Here is a 21,194-nt window from a genome sequence, read left to right as displayed (position 1 = left end):
CCTCCACACCTGCCCCCCAACTCATCAGTATCGAAACTAACCCTCCATATGGCCCATAGACTGCAGAGTGGGTGGGCATCCTGTTCTAAGCCCTCTACCCAGGGGAACTTTGGCCCAAGCAACTGTTTTTCTGGGGTCAGGGGAAGTTTCCCCATCTCAGAAGGGGAAACTTCAGTTTCCCCAAATATGTGTTTTGAGAAATGGGGAAGCAGGGGGGCTGTGGTCACATCTCTGAGTCACGCTGTGGGGGAATGGTCCACAGTGGAGCTGGTCCAAACCTATCTCCCTTCTGCATCTCTCATGATTGTCTAATTTCAGGTAGAGAGGAAAACATGAAAGAGGTCCTCTTTACTTTTTTTAAAAAAAAATATTTATTTAATTAATTTATTTTTGGCTGCGTTGAGTCTTCGTTGCTGCCATTGGGCTTTCTCTAATTGCGGCGAGCGGGGGCTACTCTTTGTTGCGGTGCAGAGGCTTCTCACTGCGGTGTCTTCTTTTGTTGTGGATCATGGGCTCTAGGCGGGTAGACTTCGGTAGTTGTGGCACACGGGCTTAGCTGCTCCGCAGCAGGTGGGATCTTCCCAGACTAGGGCTTGAACCTGTGTCCCCTGTATTGGAAGGTGGATTCTTAACCGCTGTGCCACAAGGGAAAGCTCTCTTTACCTCTTTGGGTCTAGGGGACCAAAGGTTGGGCATTCTTGTTGGTTAAAAAAAAAAGCCATGATTAGTCAAGCATATATTGTGCACTAGATAGATGGAGTAGCTCTCATTTAATCTTCACGATGATTTTGTGAGGCTGGAATAATTACCAACCCCATTTTATAGCTGGGAAAACTGAGGCCCAGAGGGGTCTCATGGCTTGTCCGTTGTCATTTAGTGGATAAGTGGCAGAGATGGTATTTGGACTCAGTCTGTGCCTCCAGTGGTTGATCTCTCTCTGTAGAACCCGCTGCCATTCAAGGGACTGTCTGTAAACCTGAATTGTCCCTGAAAACTCTAACCTTGTAGCTCTTGCCTCAGCCCACAGTTATAGGAAAGGAACAACAAGATATGATAGAACAGACATCCTGGACTGAGGTAGGAGAGCAGGAGTTGGGTTCTGGGTCTGTTGATAATCATCTCTGTGGCTCTCCTGGGGCTATTACAATAACGCAGGTGAGGGATGATGGGGACCAGGGAGCTAATTGTGAAGGCAGGAAGAATTCTAGATCTATTTTGAAGATACAGCTAGTGAGATTTGCTGATGAATTGGATGTTGGGTGTGAGAGAAAGAGAAGCCTAAAGAATGACTCCAGGTTTTCAGCTTAATTAGTAGGAAAGAAGGAGTTATCGTTACCAGAGATAGGGAAGAAAAAGTACTTATGCTAACAACACAGTTAAATTTAGGTGGTTCATGAACTCCTGCCAAGCTCTAAGAACTTCTCTCGGGTCAAGGATAGAATCTTATATGTAGCAGATGTGGTTATGCCCTGCTTCTATCCTTAGTCCTCACATTTTCAGTGACTTCTGTTGGCCAGCAGCTGCCACTGGAAACCACCTTATCTGGCAGAAGGCAGGTGAGAAGCATCAGGGGGAAAATGCTTCCTGGAACAATCCTCAACCAAAGGCTGAACTTGGTGTACACATGCCCCAGCTCCCTCATCCCTCAGGTGAGAAGAGTCTGAGATGCAGGTCCCAAGCGATTGTCCAGAGGTCCCTGCTGGGATTAAGCTCCCATCTTGTATTGGCTTCCTTCCTTCCCCTGATTCACTTCTTTGCAACCCTGCTGGTGTTCACTGGGATCACCTCCAAAATAAACTACTTGCATTAGAATCCTTGTTTCAGAATTTGCTCCTGGGGGAGCCCAAACTAAGACACTGTGGGACAGGAGAAGATGAGATTGCAATATGATTCTGGTTTTCCTGGGATGGAGGGGTTTCTGGGATGCAGGACTTTTAGTGCTAAATCTGGGAAAGTCCAGGGCAAACTGGGATGAGTTGACCACCCTTATAGGAGAATAGTGTGGTGTTAGAGAAGCCAGGAGAAGAGAATGCTTCAAGAAGGAAAGGGGATAATGCATACGTAGATAAAATCATCATGTTGTACACCTTAAATATATACAAATTTTGTTTGTTAATTATATCTCAATAAAGCTGGAAAAAATACCTAAAAATACTTAATTGTCAAAAAAGAGAAGAAAGGAGGACCAACAGAGTGAAATGTGACCCAAAGGTCAAGTTAGAAAAGACTGAGAAGCCATCAGTGAACTTAGCACTGAGGAAGCATTTGGGACATTGAGTCATTCTTGGGTGTGTTGGAAGCAGAAATCAGACTGCAGTGGGCTGAGCAGTGAAGGGTGGGAGGAAGTGGGGACAGCAGGGTGTAGACAAATTTTCTAGAATTTTGGCTATGAAGAGAAGTAGATAGAACGGTTATTGCAGCAGGGGGAACTTCTGGGGTGGAAGAGACCTGAACATACTTCCTCCCTACTCTTCCATCCTCTACCCCCAATTATTCCCATAGTAGATCTCCTGGGTCTCCAAGACTGATCGTTTTCCTTCATGATTTTCATCTTTTGGCATTTTTTTTGCTCTGTTTTTTTCTTTTTTTTTTTGAGATATTTCTTCCACATGGTCTTCTAACTCACTAATTTGTCTCTTAACAGTGATCATCCTCTTCTTTAATTCATCCAGTAAAATTCATCTTTTTATTTATTCCCTTTTTATTTGGTTCCATAGAATGTTTTGGTGCTGTACTTGAACCTCCTTGCATTCTTCTTTTTTATTATTCTTGTTTAAAGTTGTTGTCTGTCTACTCCAGCAGCTCGATTTTCCTGGGTGACAATTATGTTGGACCATCCTCTTTTTGGCTGTTGGGGGCCTCTCACGGGCTGTCACTTTTCTTTGGGGCTCAGATGTGGCGGTTGAGAACTCTAAGTGGTGACAGTTTCCCAAGTGATGAAAGGAGATGGATTCTTCACTGCAGGGGGGCTATGTGTACACTAGGCAGGTGTGCAGGGGTGCCTCCTTGCTCCCCGATCTCCTTGCTTTCTTCTAGATTCAGGAGCAGAGCTCCTTTTGGAGTCCTTGGGAGCCAGATGGATCAGACACACACACACAGGAGTGACGCTGACCTTATCCCAGGATGTCTGTGGACCCTGGTGGGTCAGACTCTTCAAAGGATGAACTGTGTCTGATTTCCACCCAGAGCATTCTTCAGCTTACCTTGGAACTTTCCACCTGGTGCATAGGGGAGATATTTCAACCCCAGATTTCCCTTTGGGGATTCCCCCCAGAGATTTCACTCTCATGCCCACCCAGCTGCCATGGGTCCCAGCAGACTTTTGGTTCAAAGAGGCAGATATATTAAGGTAGAGAGTGGAGGGGAACTGAGATGTGTGCAGATGGCCATTTTCCTAGCATCTGCCATCTCTCTTTCTTTATCATGGGGGCCAGCAAACTATAGCGTTGTGTGTGTGGGTCTCAAATCCTTCCTGCAGCCTGTTTTTGTATGGCCAGTGAGCTAGGGATGGTTTTTGTATTTCTAAAGTGATATACACATATATCCCTTTACACACATGTCACACAAATGTATTTATGTCTGTCTGTCTATCTATCACCTATCTATCTATCTATCTATCATCTATTACTATATCTAGCCTGAAAAGTCTAAAATATCTGGTCCTTTACAGAAAAAAATTTGCTCATCCATTTTTTTAAAAAGTATTTATTTATCTATTTATTTATTTGGCTGTATTGGGTCTTAGTTGTGGCATGCGGGATCTTTCATTGTGGTGCATGGGCTCTTTGTTGCCGCACAGGCTCTTGTCTCTAGTTGTGGTGTGCGGGCTCTAGAGTGCGCAGTGTCAGTAGTTGTAGCGTGCAAGCTCTCTAGTTGTGGTGCATGGGCTCCAGAGTACGCAGGCTCAGTAGCTGCACACGTGGGCTTAGTTGCCCCGCAGCATGTGGGATCTCAGTTCCCCAACCAGGGATCAAACCCATGTCCCCTGCATTGGAAAGTGGATTCTTAACCACTGGACCACCAGGAAAGTCCCGCTCATCATCTTTAGCATATTTAAATGCCACTGAGGAATGTGAGGATGTGAGAGAGATGGAAGACTCAGGAGAGAGAGGAGATAATCAATGGAGAAAGGTCCCCAAAGAGGCAGGAGGAGACAAGATCCAAAGCACAGCGGTGGAGGTTAGTTTCAAACAAGAAGAGGGACCCTCTCTGCCATTGTGGAAGAATGCAGGAGATGATGAGAATCAGTGGGGGAAGGAATCAAGGATGAGTGTGGATGTGGGTATAATTGTAAGGGATGTCAGAAAGTTGAGGGAGTTTTCGTAAGCTGGTGTTTATTTTCTCTGTGAAGTAGGAGACAAAGTCTTCTACCTTATATAGAGAAAGGGGATGCAGATTGAGGAAGGAACTGAAAAACTAGAACTCCCCATGTGGGGAAGTTGACCAGGGGTAGGAAGAGTGAGTTCCAGGTAGCCTGGAAGGTCTTGTTTAGACCAGAAAACACACATTTGTATTGGCTCCTAGCTGAGTGATTCTGAGAGCTCACTGCCTTGATGGAGAGCAGAGAAGAGACATGGTTGGTTCATAAGGAAGGATGCTTCGGACTGCAAGTAACAGGTAACCTGACCCAACTGGCTTAACAAAAGGAGTTTATTTGTCTTACATATGAAAAAGTTCAAGGGTTGGTTCAGCAACCCAACAGTGTCATAAAAGCCCAGATTATTTCTGTCTTTTCACTCTTCCACCCTTAGTATTTCCATGATATCTTCTCTCCAAGCCTCATATTATTATATGATAGCAGCTAAAACTAGGAAGTAATCGGCAAGCTCTTCTTGAATTTGTATTTGTTTTTTATCAAGGACAGCATATATGTTCCAGTAGGTGTTTCTTATATCTCAGTGGGTAGAATTGATCCAAATGCCCATCCCAAACCATTTGCTAGCAAATAAGAATAAGATCACTATGGTTAGTTTATACCAGGGTTTCTCAACCTCAGCACTACTGATATTTAGGGATGGACAGTTCTTTGCTGTATATGTGGGGGCTGTCTTGTGTATTGTAGGATATTTAACAGCATCCCTGGCATCTGTCACTTAGGTGTCAGTGGCATCCCCCATTGCCCCAGTCATGACAACCAAAAATGTCTCTAGACATTGCCAAATGTCCCTAATGGTGGGGATAAATCACCTCCAGTTGAGAATCACTGGGCTGAGGCCAATCTCAATTGACCTCTGGACCCAGGTACAGTGCTATCCCAAATATGAAAACAATCAAGGTTCTGTCAATAAGGAACATGTGATGGTGGTGATGGCTGCTGAGTAGACAATCCACAGTGCCTGCCATGATTGGATCAGTCCTGGATTTGGGTTTTCCCGGCTAAATATAGAATCAGAATGAGGAAGCAATGGTGTTGAAAGCATGGGAGAGAATCTTTGACACGGTTGATCACGAGATTTAGCCTGGATAAGAGAGGAGGTAAAGATGATGGTTTGGAAGAAGCTGATGGTTTGAGGGACTAAATGAGTTTAAACTCATTTAGTTTAAACTCATAGTTTAGAGCAAGTTTAGGATGAGAGAGAGAGTAAGAAAGTGAAAAAAGGCCTTGAAAGTCCTTTTTTATTTACAAAAAGTCCAGGGAATATTTGCAATGGTCATGATTTGTGTATCCAGGAGCAAGCATTGATTGAACACATCAGTGAAGAGAAGTCCAATTGAATACACATTTATTGAGAGCACATTATGCAGAACAAACACTTCAGGAAGTAAAGGTTAAGCATTTCCTCTCCAGGAATGACACATATAATGATTCTTCTTGTCCCCACCTTCATTCTTTTTGATGCCAACCAGATCCACATGTATGACTTTCCAGGAATGACACATATAATGATTCTTCTTGTCCCCACCTTCATTCTTTTTGATGCCAACCAGATCCACATGTATGACTTTCCAGGAGGAGCTGAATGTTCTAGTTGTAGTATTTTCACTTGTCCTGGAAAACATGCCCCCCACCCCGCAAGACGTTTAGATTAAAGGTAGATGTAAGGATAAACCAAACAAACAAACAAACGAACAAACGAATGACAACAAAACAGAAAGAAACAGCAGGAGTGGGTTAAAGCCAGAAAGCTCCATCCAGCAGGCAATGATGGCATGATATCCTAGCATTCTGGAATCCTAGGAAAGGTGTGGCCTTCTTTAGCTTACAGTGGGAGGACTTCTCAAAAATCCAGGCTGAAGAATTCTTTTTTTGAAAAAAAGTTTGGATATAGTATCCTACTCTAGAATTTCAGCCCGCTGGATGTTGGGTTTTGTCCATAAAGAAAGGCTAGACTCTAAGCTCCTTGAAGGCAGGTACTGTGTTGGTCTTATTGCTTTTTGTATGTCCACTGCCTACCATAGTGTCTTACACATTGTAGAACTCAACAAATACTCTCTTTGCCCCCTACAAGCTCCAGCTTGGTTTAGATGCCTCAGGCCCCACAGAGGAACAAATATCTCGTACAGCAGCCCATGAGGATAGGAATTCCTGACTCAGTTATAAGAGTCACTGTATGCAGGAAGTCCAAAGCTATGCCTTCCTTCCTGGTATTTATGGTTGATTCACAGAATTTCCTGCCCAGTCAAGCATATGACTTTTCCCATAAACAGTATTCCCTGGTTATACAGCTGATCTTCCAATGTTATCAAATGTCTGGGGAACAGAGCTAGAAAGTTAACCCAAGATCAAATTTGTCTGTAAAGGACAGAGGGTTTTGTTAGCTTTTACTCATACTCTGTGCATAAAAAGTAAAAGCTTCAGAAATTCTTTTAATTAAAGCAAATGTATTTCTTAAATGCAGCTACCTATAAAATATATTATAAATATATAATATATCATATATAAATATATGATATATAATTCCCTTTCAAAAGATATACTCATTCAATTTCCACAATGTTAAGCAATAATAATAATAATAATTAATAGTAATAAAGCTTTCTTATTCATTGTGGGAAACCAGTAGCTGGAGTGCTGGCAGCTTTATCATTTTGGATTATCTGGGAAACGTTTCAAAGGTCACAGCCAATGGTTAGCACCTACCACAATTTTACTCTTATTGAGAATGATTAAGCTTAATATATACAAAAAATTTTCCAATCAGCTGACGTGACTGTCCTAAACCTTTTGTCCTAAAAATGATTCCATTTTCCTCTTGGTTTTTTTGGAAAGATTTAGAATGAATTCCCTTTCCCTCCCTCCAATATGGAATAGATGTTTCTTCAGTGACCTCAGTATTTCCACGGCTGAAGAAAATCTCATATTTTCTCAAGAAATGTAGAAGACAATGTATCAGAAATTTCTCAGTTTTATTTAGCTTAAAAACAACATATTCTAAGGCTCTTTGGCAGCAGATGTGGTAGGCATGTACATGGAAGGCATAAGACCAAATGAGATTGGGAGAATTTTTATGGATTTTGAGCTTTGGAGCCCATCTGGCTAATCTAGTGACATGGTTTCTTACAAGTATATTCTCTCATTTTTCTAAAAGAGCAATTAGGGGACAACTGTGGAGAGAAGTCTAAGATAGTACTGGGAGCTTATTTCTTGGTGCATTGGTCCTGAGTTAGCTCAATGGAAGAACAGACGAAAATCCAGCAACCAAGTTCCAGAGAGGTTCCCTTTCTAACAGGACCATTTCCTCTCCCAGGAAGGTCCCATTATCATATACACTCCTCCTCTATAGGTATGTGGAGCATCTGGGGTGGGGTCCCTCTCCTGGATCCTTTCTGTGGTATCCACTAACTCCATGGGGCTCAAGTCCACCTCTCTTTAGACAGTGAGATTTCAGGGGATGATGACCACTCTGCTATGTCTATGATTGTAAGTCTCCCGCTAAAGGATTCTACATTAGATGGTAGCGGTGCTGGTGATGTTTTACCCATACTTTAAATGCCAGGAATATATAGAACAGCCAGCTTAAGCACTGTTAGTGGGCAAGGAAGAGTCACTGAGAAACAATACGATGGGAATGAGGAATGCAAACCAGGTCATCAGGAAAAGAACTGTTCTCCATACCCTGCAAGAAAGGGAGTTTGTACTAAGACGTGGAGAGGAAGTTTGGGGTGTCAAGGGGTAAAACATTAGAATAAGTCACAAGTCTTCTTACTTCGCTGGGTTTTGAGTCAGGACCAAACCTGCTGGAAAGTGTATGAGTCTCAGGCTCAGATTTGGATTTGATGATCTCGCCAAACCACTTTCGGACCTGGAACATCAAAGGAAATGCTGGGATTGTTTCTGTTAACAATGGAGAAGAGAAAAGTCAGTGAGTTAGAAAGACGATAGAGACATTATGAAAAACTTATCCTACAAAATGTGGTATATGCATACAATGGAATGTTATTTATTCCTTAAAAAGGAATAAAATTCTGACACATGCTATAACATGGGTGAACCTTGAAGACATTACACTGTGTGAAATATATGAGCCAGACACAAAAGGACAAATATTGAATGATTCCACATGAATGAGATCCTTGTAATAGTCAAATTAATTGAGACAAAGTAGAATACTGGTTACCAGGGGCTTGGCAGGGGAGAATGGGGCATTATTGCTTAAGGGGTACAGTGTGAGATGATCAAAAAGTTCTAGGGGCTTCCCTGGTGGCACAATGGTTGAGAGTCCGCCTGCCAATGCAGGGGACACGGGTTTGTGCCCTGGTCCGGGAGGATCCCACATGCCGCGGAGCGGCTGGGCCCATGAGCCATGGCCGCTGAGCTTGCGCGTCTGGAGCCTGTGCTCCGCAACGGGAGAGGCCACAAGAGTGAGAGGCCCGCGTACCGCAAAAAAAAAAAAAAAAAAAAAAAGTTCTAGAATGGATGGTGGTGATTGTTGCATGACAATGTGAATGTATTTAATGTCACTGATCTGTACACTTAAGCATGGTTGAAATGATAAATTTTGTTATATATACTTTATCACAATAATGTTTTCATTTGTTGTAGAAACTCAACAAAATATGCATATGCAAAGGAAGAAAACAGAAGTCACACATATTTCCTCAAACTAGCGAAAAATCACTGATCATGTTTTGGTGGTATCCTTCCATGTGTCTTGGTTTGGGGTCCCCCAGAGGCAGACCTTGAGACAAGGGTTCAAGTGCAAAGAGTTCTTTTGAGGGGTGATCCCAGGAAACATCAGTAGATCAGTGGGGAAGCGAGATTGGGAAGGGAAGGCAGCTAGTAAAGGATGCATAATCCTTTCCACTGTGGACATCTGGGGTTCAGTGCCACTTGGGGGCTCTGGAGACAACAGAGGACACACCTCAGAGTCATCCCACCTCAGGGACAAGGGAGCTGGGGCATCTATCTACCAGCTCCCATCAGTCATTGGTTGATGGCTGCTCTCAAGGGCCATTACTCTCTGGCACCACCAGCTTGCCCTGTGTGTAAAGCAGGCATGTCCTGTGGGCAGTAAGAAGCCCACAGGCACAGAGTCACAGGTGTTTACAATAAGCAACCCTGGGCATGTAGAATATAATGCCAAAGTGATATGAGAGAGCCATCAACAACATTTGCTACACCAAGGTTTCCAACTTTGGCACTACTGACATTTTGAATTGGATCATCCTTTGTAGTGGGGACTATCTTATGCACCGTAGGATGTTTAGCAATAACTCTGACCTCTACCAACTAGTTGTCAGTAGTACCCTTTCCCCTAGTTGTGACAATCAAAAGTGTCCCCAGACATTGATAAATGTCCCCCCTGGGAGTGGCAAAATTGCTTGAGAATAAGTGGTGTTTTTCCATATACACCATTACCCACACGTAAATAAATATATAACATAGCATAAGCAATGAATATTTATATATGTTATATAAAAAAAATAGAACCCTTCTGGAGCAATGTTTTGAAACTTACTCTTTCACTAATATATTAAAAAAATTTTAAAGATTATTTATTTTATTGATGTATATTTGATTTACAATGTTGTGTTAGTTTCTGGTGTATAGCAAAGTGATCCATTTATACATACATATGTATATATTCTTTTACATATTTTTTTCATTATGGTTTATTACAAGATATTGAATATAGTTCCCTGTGCTATACAGTAGGTCCTCGTTTTTTATCTATTTTATATATGATAATTTGTGCCTGCTAATCCCAAACTCCTAACTTATCCCTCCCTCCCCCTCCTTTCCCTTTTGGTAAAAATGTTTGTTTTCTATGTCTGTGAGTCTGCTTCAGTTTTGTCAATAAGTTCGTTTGTATCATATTTTAGATTCCACATATATTCACTAATATATTTTGAATATCCTTCCAGTCATAAAATATTCTTTTTTTTTAAAATTTAATTTTATTATCTATTTTTTGGCTGCGTTGGGTCTTCGTTGCTGAGTGCGGGCTTTCTCTAGTTGTGGCGAGCGGGGGCTACTCTTCATTGCGGTGCACGGGCTTCTCATAGCGGTGGCTTCTCTTGTCGCGGAGCATGGGCTCTAGGCGCAGGGGCTCAGTATTTGTGGCACGTGGGCTCAGTAGTTGTGGCTCACGGGCTCTAGAGCTCAGGCTCGGTAGTTGTGGCGCACGGGCTTCGTTGCTCCGCGGCATGTGGGATCTTCCCGGACCAGGGATCGAACCCATGTCCCCTGCATTGGCAGGCGGATTCTTAACCACGGCGCCACCAGGGAAGCCCCATAAAATATTCTTGTGGCCAGACAAAAATTAACATTTGAATGGTCTATGCCTATGCTCATCCTTTGTTCTCTAGGGAGTGTCTGCTCTGTCAGCTCAGTTTCTTCCTCTCTCTTATCCTCAGAGGAGCTGTTCTTCTTTTCCTAGTTTGGTTCTTTGGGCGTGAAGATGCAGAGCGAGGAAAAGAGGGAGAGAGGAAGGAGCGCGAGAGAGAGAGAGAAGAGGAAGAGGAGGAGAAGGAGGGAGGAGGAAGAGAAGGAAGAGTATCAGGAAAGAAAGTGTATCAGTCAGGACATGTTTTGCCGCAGTAATAAACGACCTCAAAGTCTTAGTGGCCGAGCTCAACAAAGCTCAGCTGGACTATGTGTCTTCTTCATGGTATTTGAGAAGTACAAATAAAGAACTTGGGTGATTTTGTATTTCTTCTGGCTGCTGGAATATCTTTATTTGGCCATTGCACTTCCTGGCCTGGATCAAGTAGATCCAAGTTTCATTGGGGTTTCAGTCTTTTACATTATATTTAATAGTTGCATAGTATCCTGTTCTATAGATGAGTATAACTTAACTAAATCTAAGTAGAAGTATGTCAACATGGTTCAGTAGTGTACAGCACGGTAGCATCTTGCCTGGGGTTCAATTCTAGAGCCAGCATGCAGTTCACATTACACCTGAGCACCCCTTAGTAAGGAACCATCTTAGAGATTTATTCTCAACAAGCCCAAAGCAGCCAGTATTTCCCAAGTGTCAGACGCACACTGTTTCTTTTGTTCAGCTGCAGACACATGAATTGGCTTGTGTTTAGTAGCCATACTGAATACAAAATATATATCTTGAAAAACTGGAAACTCACACTGTGAGATGCCTCAGGCACTGAGATGAACTGGGGGAAGAGTACAAATAAGTCTTTTGCATTGTGCTCACTCAAGTGCATACATCCACTGAGAAGAGTTGCTTACAGTTTTCTTTGGCTGTACATGTAGATGGATGGGTAGATGAATAGAAGGGTAGGTATATGGACAGACATGTGATTAAGCAAACATAGCACAACGTTACAGAATCTAGGTGATCGGTATGTGCATGTTCACTACATAATTCTTTCAACTTTTTCGTATATTTGAAAATGTTCATGATCAAATGTTAGAAAAACTTTATTATTATGTAATTTCATTATAGAGCTATTAAAACATTAGTAGAGAGGCTATACAACACATGGAAATGTGTTTAAGAATTCATGTTAAGTGGTGTGGTAGATTGCTTTATTTATCTCAGTTATTCACTCCTCTGTAGTAGTATTACACCCTGTCTTAGCTTCGTGGTGAATGGAGTGTTTTTCTCCCATTGACTTTGGGCTTGGACATGGGATCTTATTTGGCCAATGAAATACTGGTGGAGGTGATGTAAACAGAACCTCCTTGAAATGGCCTTGCTCAGTAGAGATTGCCTTCTTGTGATTTTGCCATTGTTATAAGAAGAACTTATGTTAGGGAGATGCTCCCCTTTCTCCCAAGCCTCAGGGTCACAAAGAGCAGACCTGAACATGATGTTCATCCTGGAGCCAGGTCAAGCTGAGCCCAGCCAAGATCAGCTGAACCCCAGTCAACCTGCAGACTCCAGAATGAGAAAAGTAAATATTTGTGTTTAAGCCACTGAGATTTTTGAGGTTGTTTGTTACACGGCAATAGATGACTATTACGCATGGGAAAGTTGAAGAAAAACATGGTATTTCCTTGATGTAGCAATTATTTACTTTCTGAAAGCCATTAATAAATTAATATTTCTTATAATCAATAGCATCTCACAGTAGAGAAAATATAGGGAGTGTTTACACACTACTCACAAGTGCCTATGAAAATTTAGAGAACGTGGATTTGAATGTTTATTAAACTATGTATCTCCAAATGTTTCTTAACTTTAAAACAATAAAGAAAGAGGTCACAGTTTACCTTCTGGCTGAGGAGGCAGTAGACCAAGAAAATGAAGAAACCCTGAAGGCTGTTGATGATGGTGAAGAGGTAGGCCATGACACGGGCAGCTGGGCCCATCTGAAAGATGCCCAGACACCATGTGCATCCCAGGATGAAGAGCTGAGCTGTTGCTTTGAGTGTCAGCATCCTGAGGGAAGTAGTAATCAATAATGTAAAAAAGCTAATGATGGACATGAATACTCCTACAGCATTGTTGTTAATGGTGAAGACTCTGGAGCTAGAATGCCTGGGTTTAAATCCAAGGCAGAACTAACTTAGTGTGTGACCTTGGGCAAGTTACTGTCTGGCGTGATTTTTTTTTTTTTATCACGTGGCTTGGGAGATCTTATTTCCCTGACTAGGGATCGAACCTGGGCCATGGCAGTGAAAGCGCTGAGTCCTAACCATTACACCACCAGGGAATCCCTACTTTTCTGTAACTCAGTTCCCTAATCTTTGTAATAGTCCTATTTCATAGGGTTGCTGCAAAGATTAAATGAGACCTTAACATATGTGAAGTATTTAGGACAGTATATAGAACAATATTAGTACCATACATACGTAAAGCATTCTAAAACTGCAAAGATAAAGCTCTTTATCTCTCTCTATATATATCATTTATAGATGGAGGGGTCATATAATTTGTTATTCAAACAGGGAGGATTTTGAGATCAAAATGGGTGCTATTCAGGGGAACTACATTCAATATCTTGTAATAGCCTATAATGGAAAAGGATCTGAAAAAGAATATACATATATATATGTGTGTGTAACTGAATCACTTTTTTTGTACACCTGAAACTAACAGAACATTGTAAATCAACTATGCTTCAATGAAAAAGGAGTGTTGTTAATAATTACAATGCATCAGGGCTTCCCTGGTGGCGCAGTGGTTGAGAGTCCGCCTGCCGATGCAGGGGACACGGGTTCGTGCCCCGGTCTGGGAAGATCCCACATGCCGCGGAGCGGCTGGGCCCGTGAGCCATGGCCGCTGGGCCTGCGCGTCCGGAGCCCGTGCTCCGCAACGGGAGAGGCCACAACAGTGAGAGGCCCGCGTATCGCAAAAAAAAAACCAAAAACAAACAAACAAACAAAAAATAATTACAATGCATCAACAAACATAACCTGGAACCATCCCAGGCAAACTGAGATGTAAGGTCACCCTACTTTTGTATCTATATATTCCTAATTTTAAAATATCATATTACATAAGTGAGAAAAGCTAGTTGAGGAACAATTTGTGTAGTGATGCTATTGTATGTGAGCCTGTCTGTTCTACAGAAAATGCACAGAAAAAGTTCTGGGAAAATATCAGACATATCATATCATGAAGTTTGTTACCCCTGGATTCCCTGGGAGGTAAAAGTAGCAGGAAAAGAGGGAGTAAGCAACTTTCACTTTTAACTTTATATATTTTGAAAACTTTTGACAAATAATAAATAACAAATGTGTTATTGTTGTGATTACAATGAAAACCTCAAAAAATTACATGTCAAATTAAGATGGATGCTGAGGGCTTCCCTGGTGGCGCAGTGGTTGAGAGTCCGCCTGCTGATGCAGGGGACATGGGTTTGTACCCCGGTCTGGGAGGATCCCACATGCCGTGGAGTGGCTGGGTCTGTGAGCCATGGCTGCTGAGCCTGTGCGTCCGGAGCCTGTGCTCCGCAATGGGAGCGGCCACAGCAGTGAGAGGCCCGCGTACCACACACACAAAAAAAAGATTGATGCTGAAAAATAAAAGAAATACTCATAGTTCCCAATTTTTTGAAATAGTATTATACAAAATATTTTTTAACCTAAATCCTCTCTGAACCTATTGCCTCTTGTGCTGTGTGGCCAAAGCTGTATTCTTCCATTCTCCTCTTCTTCCGTTTAGTGTTAGGTCTCTTCGCTTTTGAGATTTATCAAGGACACACGGCTAGCCAGTTAGAGACTACATTTCCCAGTCTCCCTTGCAGCTAGGTGTCACCATGTGACCAAGGTCTAGCCAATGGGATATGAGCAAATGTGGCACTTGCAACTTCCATGTCAACTCCTTCCTGCATGTGGGATACTGATAAAGACAACATCCTAGGGGATGGTGGGGCAACACAATAGAAAGAACGTGAGTCCCTGGATCACTCTGTGGAGCAGAGCTTCCCATTAGCCCTGGACTGTTTACCTCTGGTCTGTGGCGTGAGAATGAAGTAAACTTCTATTTCACTCCCATTTTTGGGTCACAGAAATTTAGCCTGTACTCTAGTGAATACAGCTTCTCATTAGTTGTGATAGTGGAAGATGGTAGTGGTCTTGCTAGTCCTTAGACCCTGGTTGTGGGGTGTATGTCTGTGTCAATATGTAGGAGGGACCAGTAGGAAGTGAGTAGAGGAAAAGAGGGTTAGAAAATACCACTTGCTTCATCTTACTTTAGATTCTGGATGGTTGACACTTCACTGTTGAGGGAGGAAAGTTTTCTTTTCAAAATCCAAAGAACCAAGATAAAAAATACAAAATTCACCTGCAGGAATGACACAGACCATGTAGAATACAAGTTAAGATGCACTATGTCCACTGTAAATTGTACACAGCTCCTACCTCCCTGAACATGGGTTTGAACTGGTAGCAGGTGGAAAAATCAAATCATACAACCGAGAAACTATATGTCCCTTGTGCTATCTTGCACCCATGTCTGGTGCTTCTTCTTAGGTCAGGAACATCAGAGCCATATATTCACTCACACAGATAATGGCACAGACGGGGCCGAGGAAAGCCCAGATGAATTTCTGGTTCAGGGAGAGCCAGCAGCTGGGAAAAATGGGAAAAGGGACGCAAAGAGAGATCAGAGAAAACACATGAAATGGATATGAAATGACACCTTTTCCTAACAGAGAATTTTCCAATGTCTCCTGAAAATGTCAGCTGACAATGAAGGCTTTAATTGTTCACTACCATGTGTTACTGCTACATTAAACATTTTACAGGCACAGTCCTGTTGAATTTTCACACTAGTATTCTGAAGGTGGGACCATGGGGGTGACCATTATCCCCATTTCACTAATGAGGGGACTGAGAATTAAGGACTTGAGGTCACAAATTACGGGAGAGATAAAGTTGGGACCTAACTGCAAAATTCTCCCCTTCCAGGGCCCGTGAGCCATGGCCGTTGAGCCTGCGTGTCCAGAGCCTGTGCTCCGCAACAGGAGAGGCCACAGCAGTGAGAACCCCACATACTGCAAAAAAAAAAAAAAAAAATTCTTCCCTTCCAGAGCCTCTTACATCATTTTTCCCTGCCTCACTGGGAAAGAGATTAGAGCCCTTATACTCAAGGGGAAATTAGAGTGCACTTGATGTGAATATCCCAATCATCACTATTAACACTGCCCTCAAATATGTCCATGGCACAGGGTGAGAGTCAAGCTCACTGATCAGGTGTTCCATAAAGATGAGGCCTGGATGCTGCGGAAATGGCCACGATCACAGCCGGGACTCCGTAGCCCACTGGGAACATGAGTTTCTTCATGAACCTGTTGACACCGGAGTGGTTGACCACCATCAGGTTGCGTGCAGTCAGGAAGAGGTGCAGCCCCTCCAGCAGCATCCACATGAAGGAGGCCAGGTAGAGATAGTGTAAGGCACCTGCAATGATGGCACACAGCACCTGGGGAAGGAGGAAGGTGTCACCAGGAGGGATTGTCAGGGTGGAGCATGGCCCCAGGGCCTCTCTTTTATACTGACATTGAGTTCAGAACACCTGGTATTAGACCAAGGTCATTGAAGGTAAAGGTGGTTGATAATCAACGGCAGCACTACTCACCTTGGTACCTCTCCCCCAACCTCCCTCTGGGGCCCAAGGCTATTTTATTAAGGTGTCCAATGCAGCATGGCTCCATGAACTCAGCATACACTGGAGGCAGGGCAGGGGTATTTTGGGACAGTATAAGTACCTTGATCTCTGTTCTATCCATGGCTGTTAGGAAGAGCAGGTGGGCCAGGAAGAGGCAGAGTGAGAGCTGCAGGTGGAGTGAAGTGCTGGTGTTCTGGATGGCTTTGCACAGCAGGAAGGTGAGGGCTGCCAGGACGAGGCACAGCAGAGAGAGGCTCAGCCCCACGTAGGTGATCACAGTCAGTGCGGGATCCTCCTTCTGGGACCGAGCAGAAAGGAGCTCACAGTCAGGCTTTCCTGCTCTGGGATTATACTCCCCCACCCCTTGGAATGTGGCATCCCAAGATAGGCAGATCACCCTCATCTCTGCAAGGAGGGGAGGGATGCAGGACTTCCTGTATGCTGTCCCCCAGCCTATGTCATCAGGACTCTGACCCCTCGTCTAGGATATGTGTCCAGTCTGACCTTCTCCCACCACCTTGGCTGCTGCCACCCAAATCCTGACCACCATCATCTCTCTACCAGTCCACTCCTGCTGCACCACCATCCATTCTTGACCCAGGAGCCAGAGATTTCTTCTAATAACATAAGTATGCAGCATCCCTGAGTCAAATTCTCTATTGCCTTGCCATTGTAATTTGAATGAAATTTAAACTCCTGACCATAGCATTTGAAGTCTGATGCATTTTCCCTGTGCCCTTTTCTCCAACCTGAACTTTTCCACTTCCCTCTCATTCACTCTGCTCCAACCACATTTATTTATGGAACACACCAAGTTTGTTCTCTCTCAGGACCTTTACACATACATGTATCTCTCTTTTTTTTTTTTTTTTTCCTGTACGTGGGCCTCTCACTGTTGTGGCCTCTCCCACTGCGGAGCACAGGCTCTGGACGCGCAGGCTCAGTGGCCATGGCTCATGGGCCCAGCCGCTCCGTGGCATGTGGGATCTTCCCGGACCGGGGCACGAACCCGTATCCCCTGCATTGGCAGGCGGACTCTCAACCACTGCGCCACCAGGCAAGACCCATACATGTATCTCTTTTGGGGATGCTTTTCCCTGAAACCTTTTTTTTTTTTTCATTGAGGCAAAATCCAAATAATATAAAACTAACCATTTTACACAGTACAATTTAGTGACTTTTAGTACATTCACAGTGTTGTGCAACCACCACCTCTCTCTAGTTCCAAAACATTTTAATCACCCCAAAATAAAACCTCATGCCCATTAAGAAGTTACCCCCTATTCTCCCCTTCTCCCAGCCCCTAGAAACCATCAATTTGTTCTGTCTCTATGGATTTGCCTATTCTAGACATTTCATATAACTGGAATCCTACAATATGTGGTCCTTTGTGTCTAACTTATTTCACACAGCATGATATTTTTGAGATTCATCCACATTGTAACCCCACTGACTTAATATTCAGATTTCAGCTTGAATAGTTAATTCTCCTCTAACCATGTTATCTAAAGTAGCACACTTCTGCAATCACTCCAGACACGCGCTCTTTAAAAATTTTTCTTGTAGCATTTATGGCCACCTAAGCAGGGACTCCAAAAGGATTAGCTTGAGGAATTCAATGTTTACATCATACCTGTCTGTGGAAGGCCACGAGGACAGCAAAACTGGACAGGTGAGTGGAATTGCATATACTGTGAGTCTTGTTGGCTTGTTTCAGGAAACAGCCCTCCGTGGACCAGTGGCCGCCCTCCTTTGTACCTTTCCAGTAGACGCAGAAGACCTTTTTGATACTGGGCTTTATCTGAAAATAGAACAGGCTCATCATGTCCTTCCTTGGGAGGGACTGCTCTCACAGTGTCAGTCTATGCTGGTGGGGTGCAAAGAGGTGACAGCATGGGTTAGGAAAGATCAGGTGATTTCTATTTTAAGTGAAGAGGATGACCACCAGGAACCTGTCCGCGTAGTCCCAACTCTATTGGGATTCCACATAACAGAAAATGAACCCACCTCTCTGGGAGCCAGAATTTTACAAGATGTCATTGGCTTCAGGACTTTACCCTCCAACATGGGAGTCAAATAAAAATAGAGTATAAGGCTCACTTAAATTTTTCTCCCAAATACTCTCTAAGCCAAATTTCCCTCAATTTCACATCAATTCTGCCCCGACCGCTTACAACACAATAATTGCTCATACACAGGGGGAGTGGAGGGAAGAAACATCACCAGGAGAGAATAAAGTTAGTTTTCAATCTTTTTTTTTTTTTTTGCCCCCAGGATGTCCATAGCATCACTTGATCGGGCCAAGGATGTGAGTTGGATGGTCTCCTATTTGGGGGCTGTATCTCCTTTGATAATCCACTGGACCATCCCCAGATATCTTGCTCCACTTCCGTTGCTCCATGCCATACATCAAAAATTCCATTCCTAGATTTTATGCATCAGATGGAGAAAACCTACTTTTCCTCACCTTCTCCCACTTAATTCTTATATTCTTAAAAATTTTTTTAAATTTGATTTATTTTTTCCAGCCTTATTGAGATTTGACATATAACATTGTGTAAGTTTAAGGTATATGATGTAATGATTCGATATATGTATATATTGCAAAATGATTATTACAACAAGGTTAGTTAACATTCCATCACTTCACATATTTACAATTTTTATTTTGTGGTGAAAACTTTTAAAAGCTACTCTCTTAGCAACTTTCAAATATACCATACAGTACTGTTAACTAGAGTTAACTAGAGTCATCTTATAACTGGAAGTTTGCAACATTTGATCACGATTACCTCTTTCTCCCACCTTCTGTCGCTGGCAACCACCAATCTGTCCTTTGTTTCTATGAGTTTGTTTTTACAGATTCCACGTATATATGAGATCAGTCAGTATTTGTCTTTCTCTGTCTGACTTATTTCACTTGGCCATAATGTGTTCAAGGTTCATCCATGTTGTCAAAAAGACGACAAGATTTCTTTCAACTCTTACTTTCTAAACAGTTGACTATGTCTGGCTGTTAACCCTCCTGCCTTTAAGAGTTTGGGCAGAGAATGGGAAAAGGCAATGAATTATATAAAAGTTTTTTTTCTGATTGAATTAGTAGTCTTAATAATTAATTCCAGGCTTTTGTGCAAGAATAAACACTATGTCTCAGTTCAAATTTCACAGATGTAGGAGGTACCGGCAATTAAAAAAAAATTCCACGAACTAGAATGATGCTGCCCAAGAGAAATATCATATGAGTCACTTATGTAATTTGAAAATTTCTACTACCACATTAAAAAAGGAAAAGAGGGCTTCCCTGGTGGCACAGTGGTTGAGAGTCCGCCTGCCGATGCAGGGGACACGGGTTCGTGCCCCGGTTGGGGAAGATCCCACATGCTGCGGAGCGGCTGGGCCCGTGAGCCATGGCTGCTGAGCCTGCGCTCCGCAACGGGAGAGGCCCCCGGACCGCCAAAAAAAAAAAAAAAGGAAAAGAAATAGGTAAAGTTAATTTTAATAAAATATTTTATTTAAAGCACTATATTCAAAATAATATCTTTTAATATATCAATATAAATCAATACATGTAATCAGTATAAAATTATTGAGATGCTTAACACATTGTTTTTCTTACTAAGTCTTCAAAGTCTGGAAATATTGAATCTAAACCTGGAAAGACTAAGTCTTCAAAACCTCAGTTCAGACTCACCATATTTCAAATGCTCAATAACTGTAGTTGGCTCCTGGCTATGATATTGCACAGTGCAGGTCCAGAATGATTGACTTGGGAGTATTTAAAAATTGTTTGGTCTAACATCCATGAAACCTAAGCAAGTACAAATTGCAGCTTTCACCCACCTTCACGTGCTGAAAACTTAGAGTCACAGCCTGGGAGAGAGATGTGTTCCTTTTGGGTCCAATAGCGGCACTCACTACCTGGGAGTTCAGGTAAATTTGATCTTTCTTATTCACCTCTTCAAAAAAAGTTGCATTTATGATGTTTCCAAGAGAAGAGTATGAAACAAAGGCAACTGCACTGGGACCTGAGGAAACAGAATAATGGAGTCTTAAAAAGTGCCACCATTCCTTCTGTTGCCCTTTCCCACTCCATACCTGCCAGACTCCCATGATCGCCACACCTGTGCTCAGCTGTGCCTAGGAAGTTTACTTTTCCTCTCCTGCTCTTCCTGCCCAAATATTCACAACTCCTCCTCAAAGACCCAGCTCTAACCCAGCCTCTGGCTCGGGAAGTCTTCCCTAGATCCTCTGGCAGCTTGATGTGTCTTTCTCCAAATTCATATTTCAAGTGCAGTCCCTGCCGTGCCAAAGAGAATTCAACTGTCCATTAATGATTTCCTGTGGATTAATCCTATTTTTCCAACAGGCACTAAACTTTCTGAGTAACTAATACCAGATACTTCATTTGGAAACCACAGGGCTCCTAACACAGTGCCAAGCATGTGGTAAATGATGAATTCTTTGAAAACATCTTTATTTTCTAAAAAAGTTTAGCTTATATTTCAAACACTTAGAAAACTATAAAAAAGACATAACAGACATTTACACTCAGATTTAAAATATATTATAGTTTTGTCGTATTGGCTTCAGAATTATGTATTTTTTTAAGAAATAAAATGTTTTAGATATGGCTAAAGATCCCACTATTATTTCATTCTCTTTCTTCCTTCTCGAGAAATAACCACAGACTTGAAGTGGAAGTGTGGCCTTTCCGTGAATACATTTGTAATTTTA

At 42.6% G+C, this 21,194-nt stretch overlaps 1 protein-coding gene across 1 annotated transcript in view; it reads right to left on the bottom strand.

Annotated features, from left to right (window-relative positions):
• Positions 1–21,194, bottom strand: part of ADGRE3 (adhesion G protein-coupled receptor E3) — a 49,776-nt gene that overhangs the window by 1,201 nt on the left and 27,381 nt on the right. Inside the window, exons 8-15 of the mRNA XM_007469113.1 lie at positions 20,301–20,485; positions 18,094–18,261; positions 16,561–16,758; positions 16,039–16,274; positions 15,355–15,421; positions 15,043–15,134; positions 12,617–12,785; positions 8,148–8,243 (exon numbers count right to left, since the gene is read on the bottom strand). Coding sequence (XP_007469175.1) covers positions 8,148–8,243; positions 12,617–12,785; positions 15,043–15,134; positions 15,355–15,421; positions 16,039–16,274; positions 16,561–16,758; positions 18,094–18,261; positions 20,301–20,485 — 1,211 coding nt within the window. The remainder of the gene's footprint in view (positions 1–8,147; positions 8,244–12,616; positions 12,786–15,042; positions 15,135–15,354; positions 15,422–16,038; positions 16,275–16,560; positions 16,759–18,093; positions 18,262–20,300; positions 20,486–21,194) is intronic.

Source organism: Lipotes vexillifer, unplaced genomic scaffold, assembly GCF_000442215.2.
Source record: "Lipotes vexillifer unplaced genomic scaffold, Lipotes_vexillifer_v1.1 scaffold1699, whole genome shotgun sequence".
Taxonomy (NCBI): domain Eukaryota; kingdom Metazoa; phylum Chordata; class Mammalia; order Artiodactyla; family Lipotidae; genus Lipotes; species Lipotes vexillifer.
This window is presented reverse-complemented; position numbering and strand designations above follow the sequence as displayed.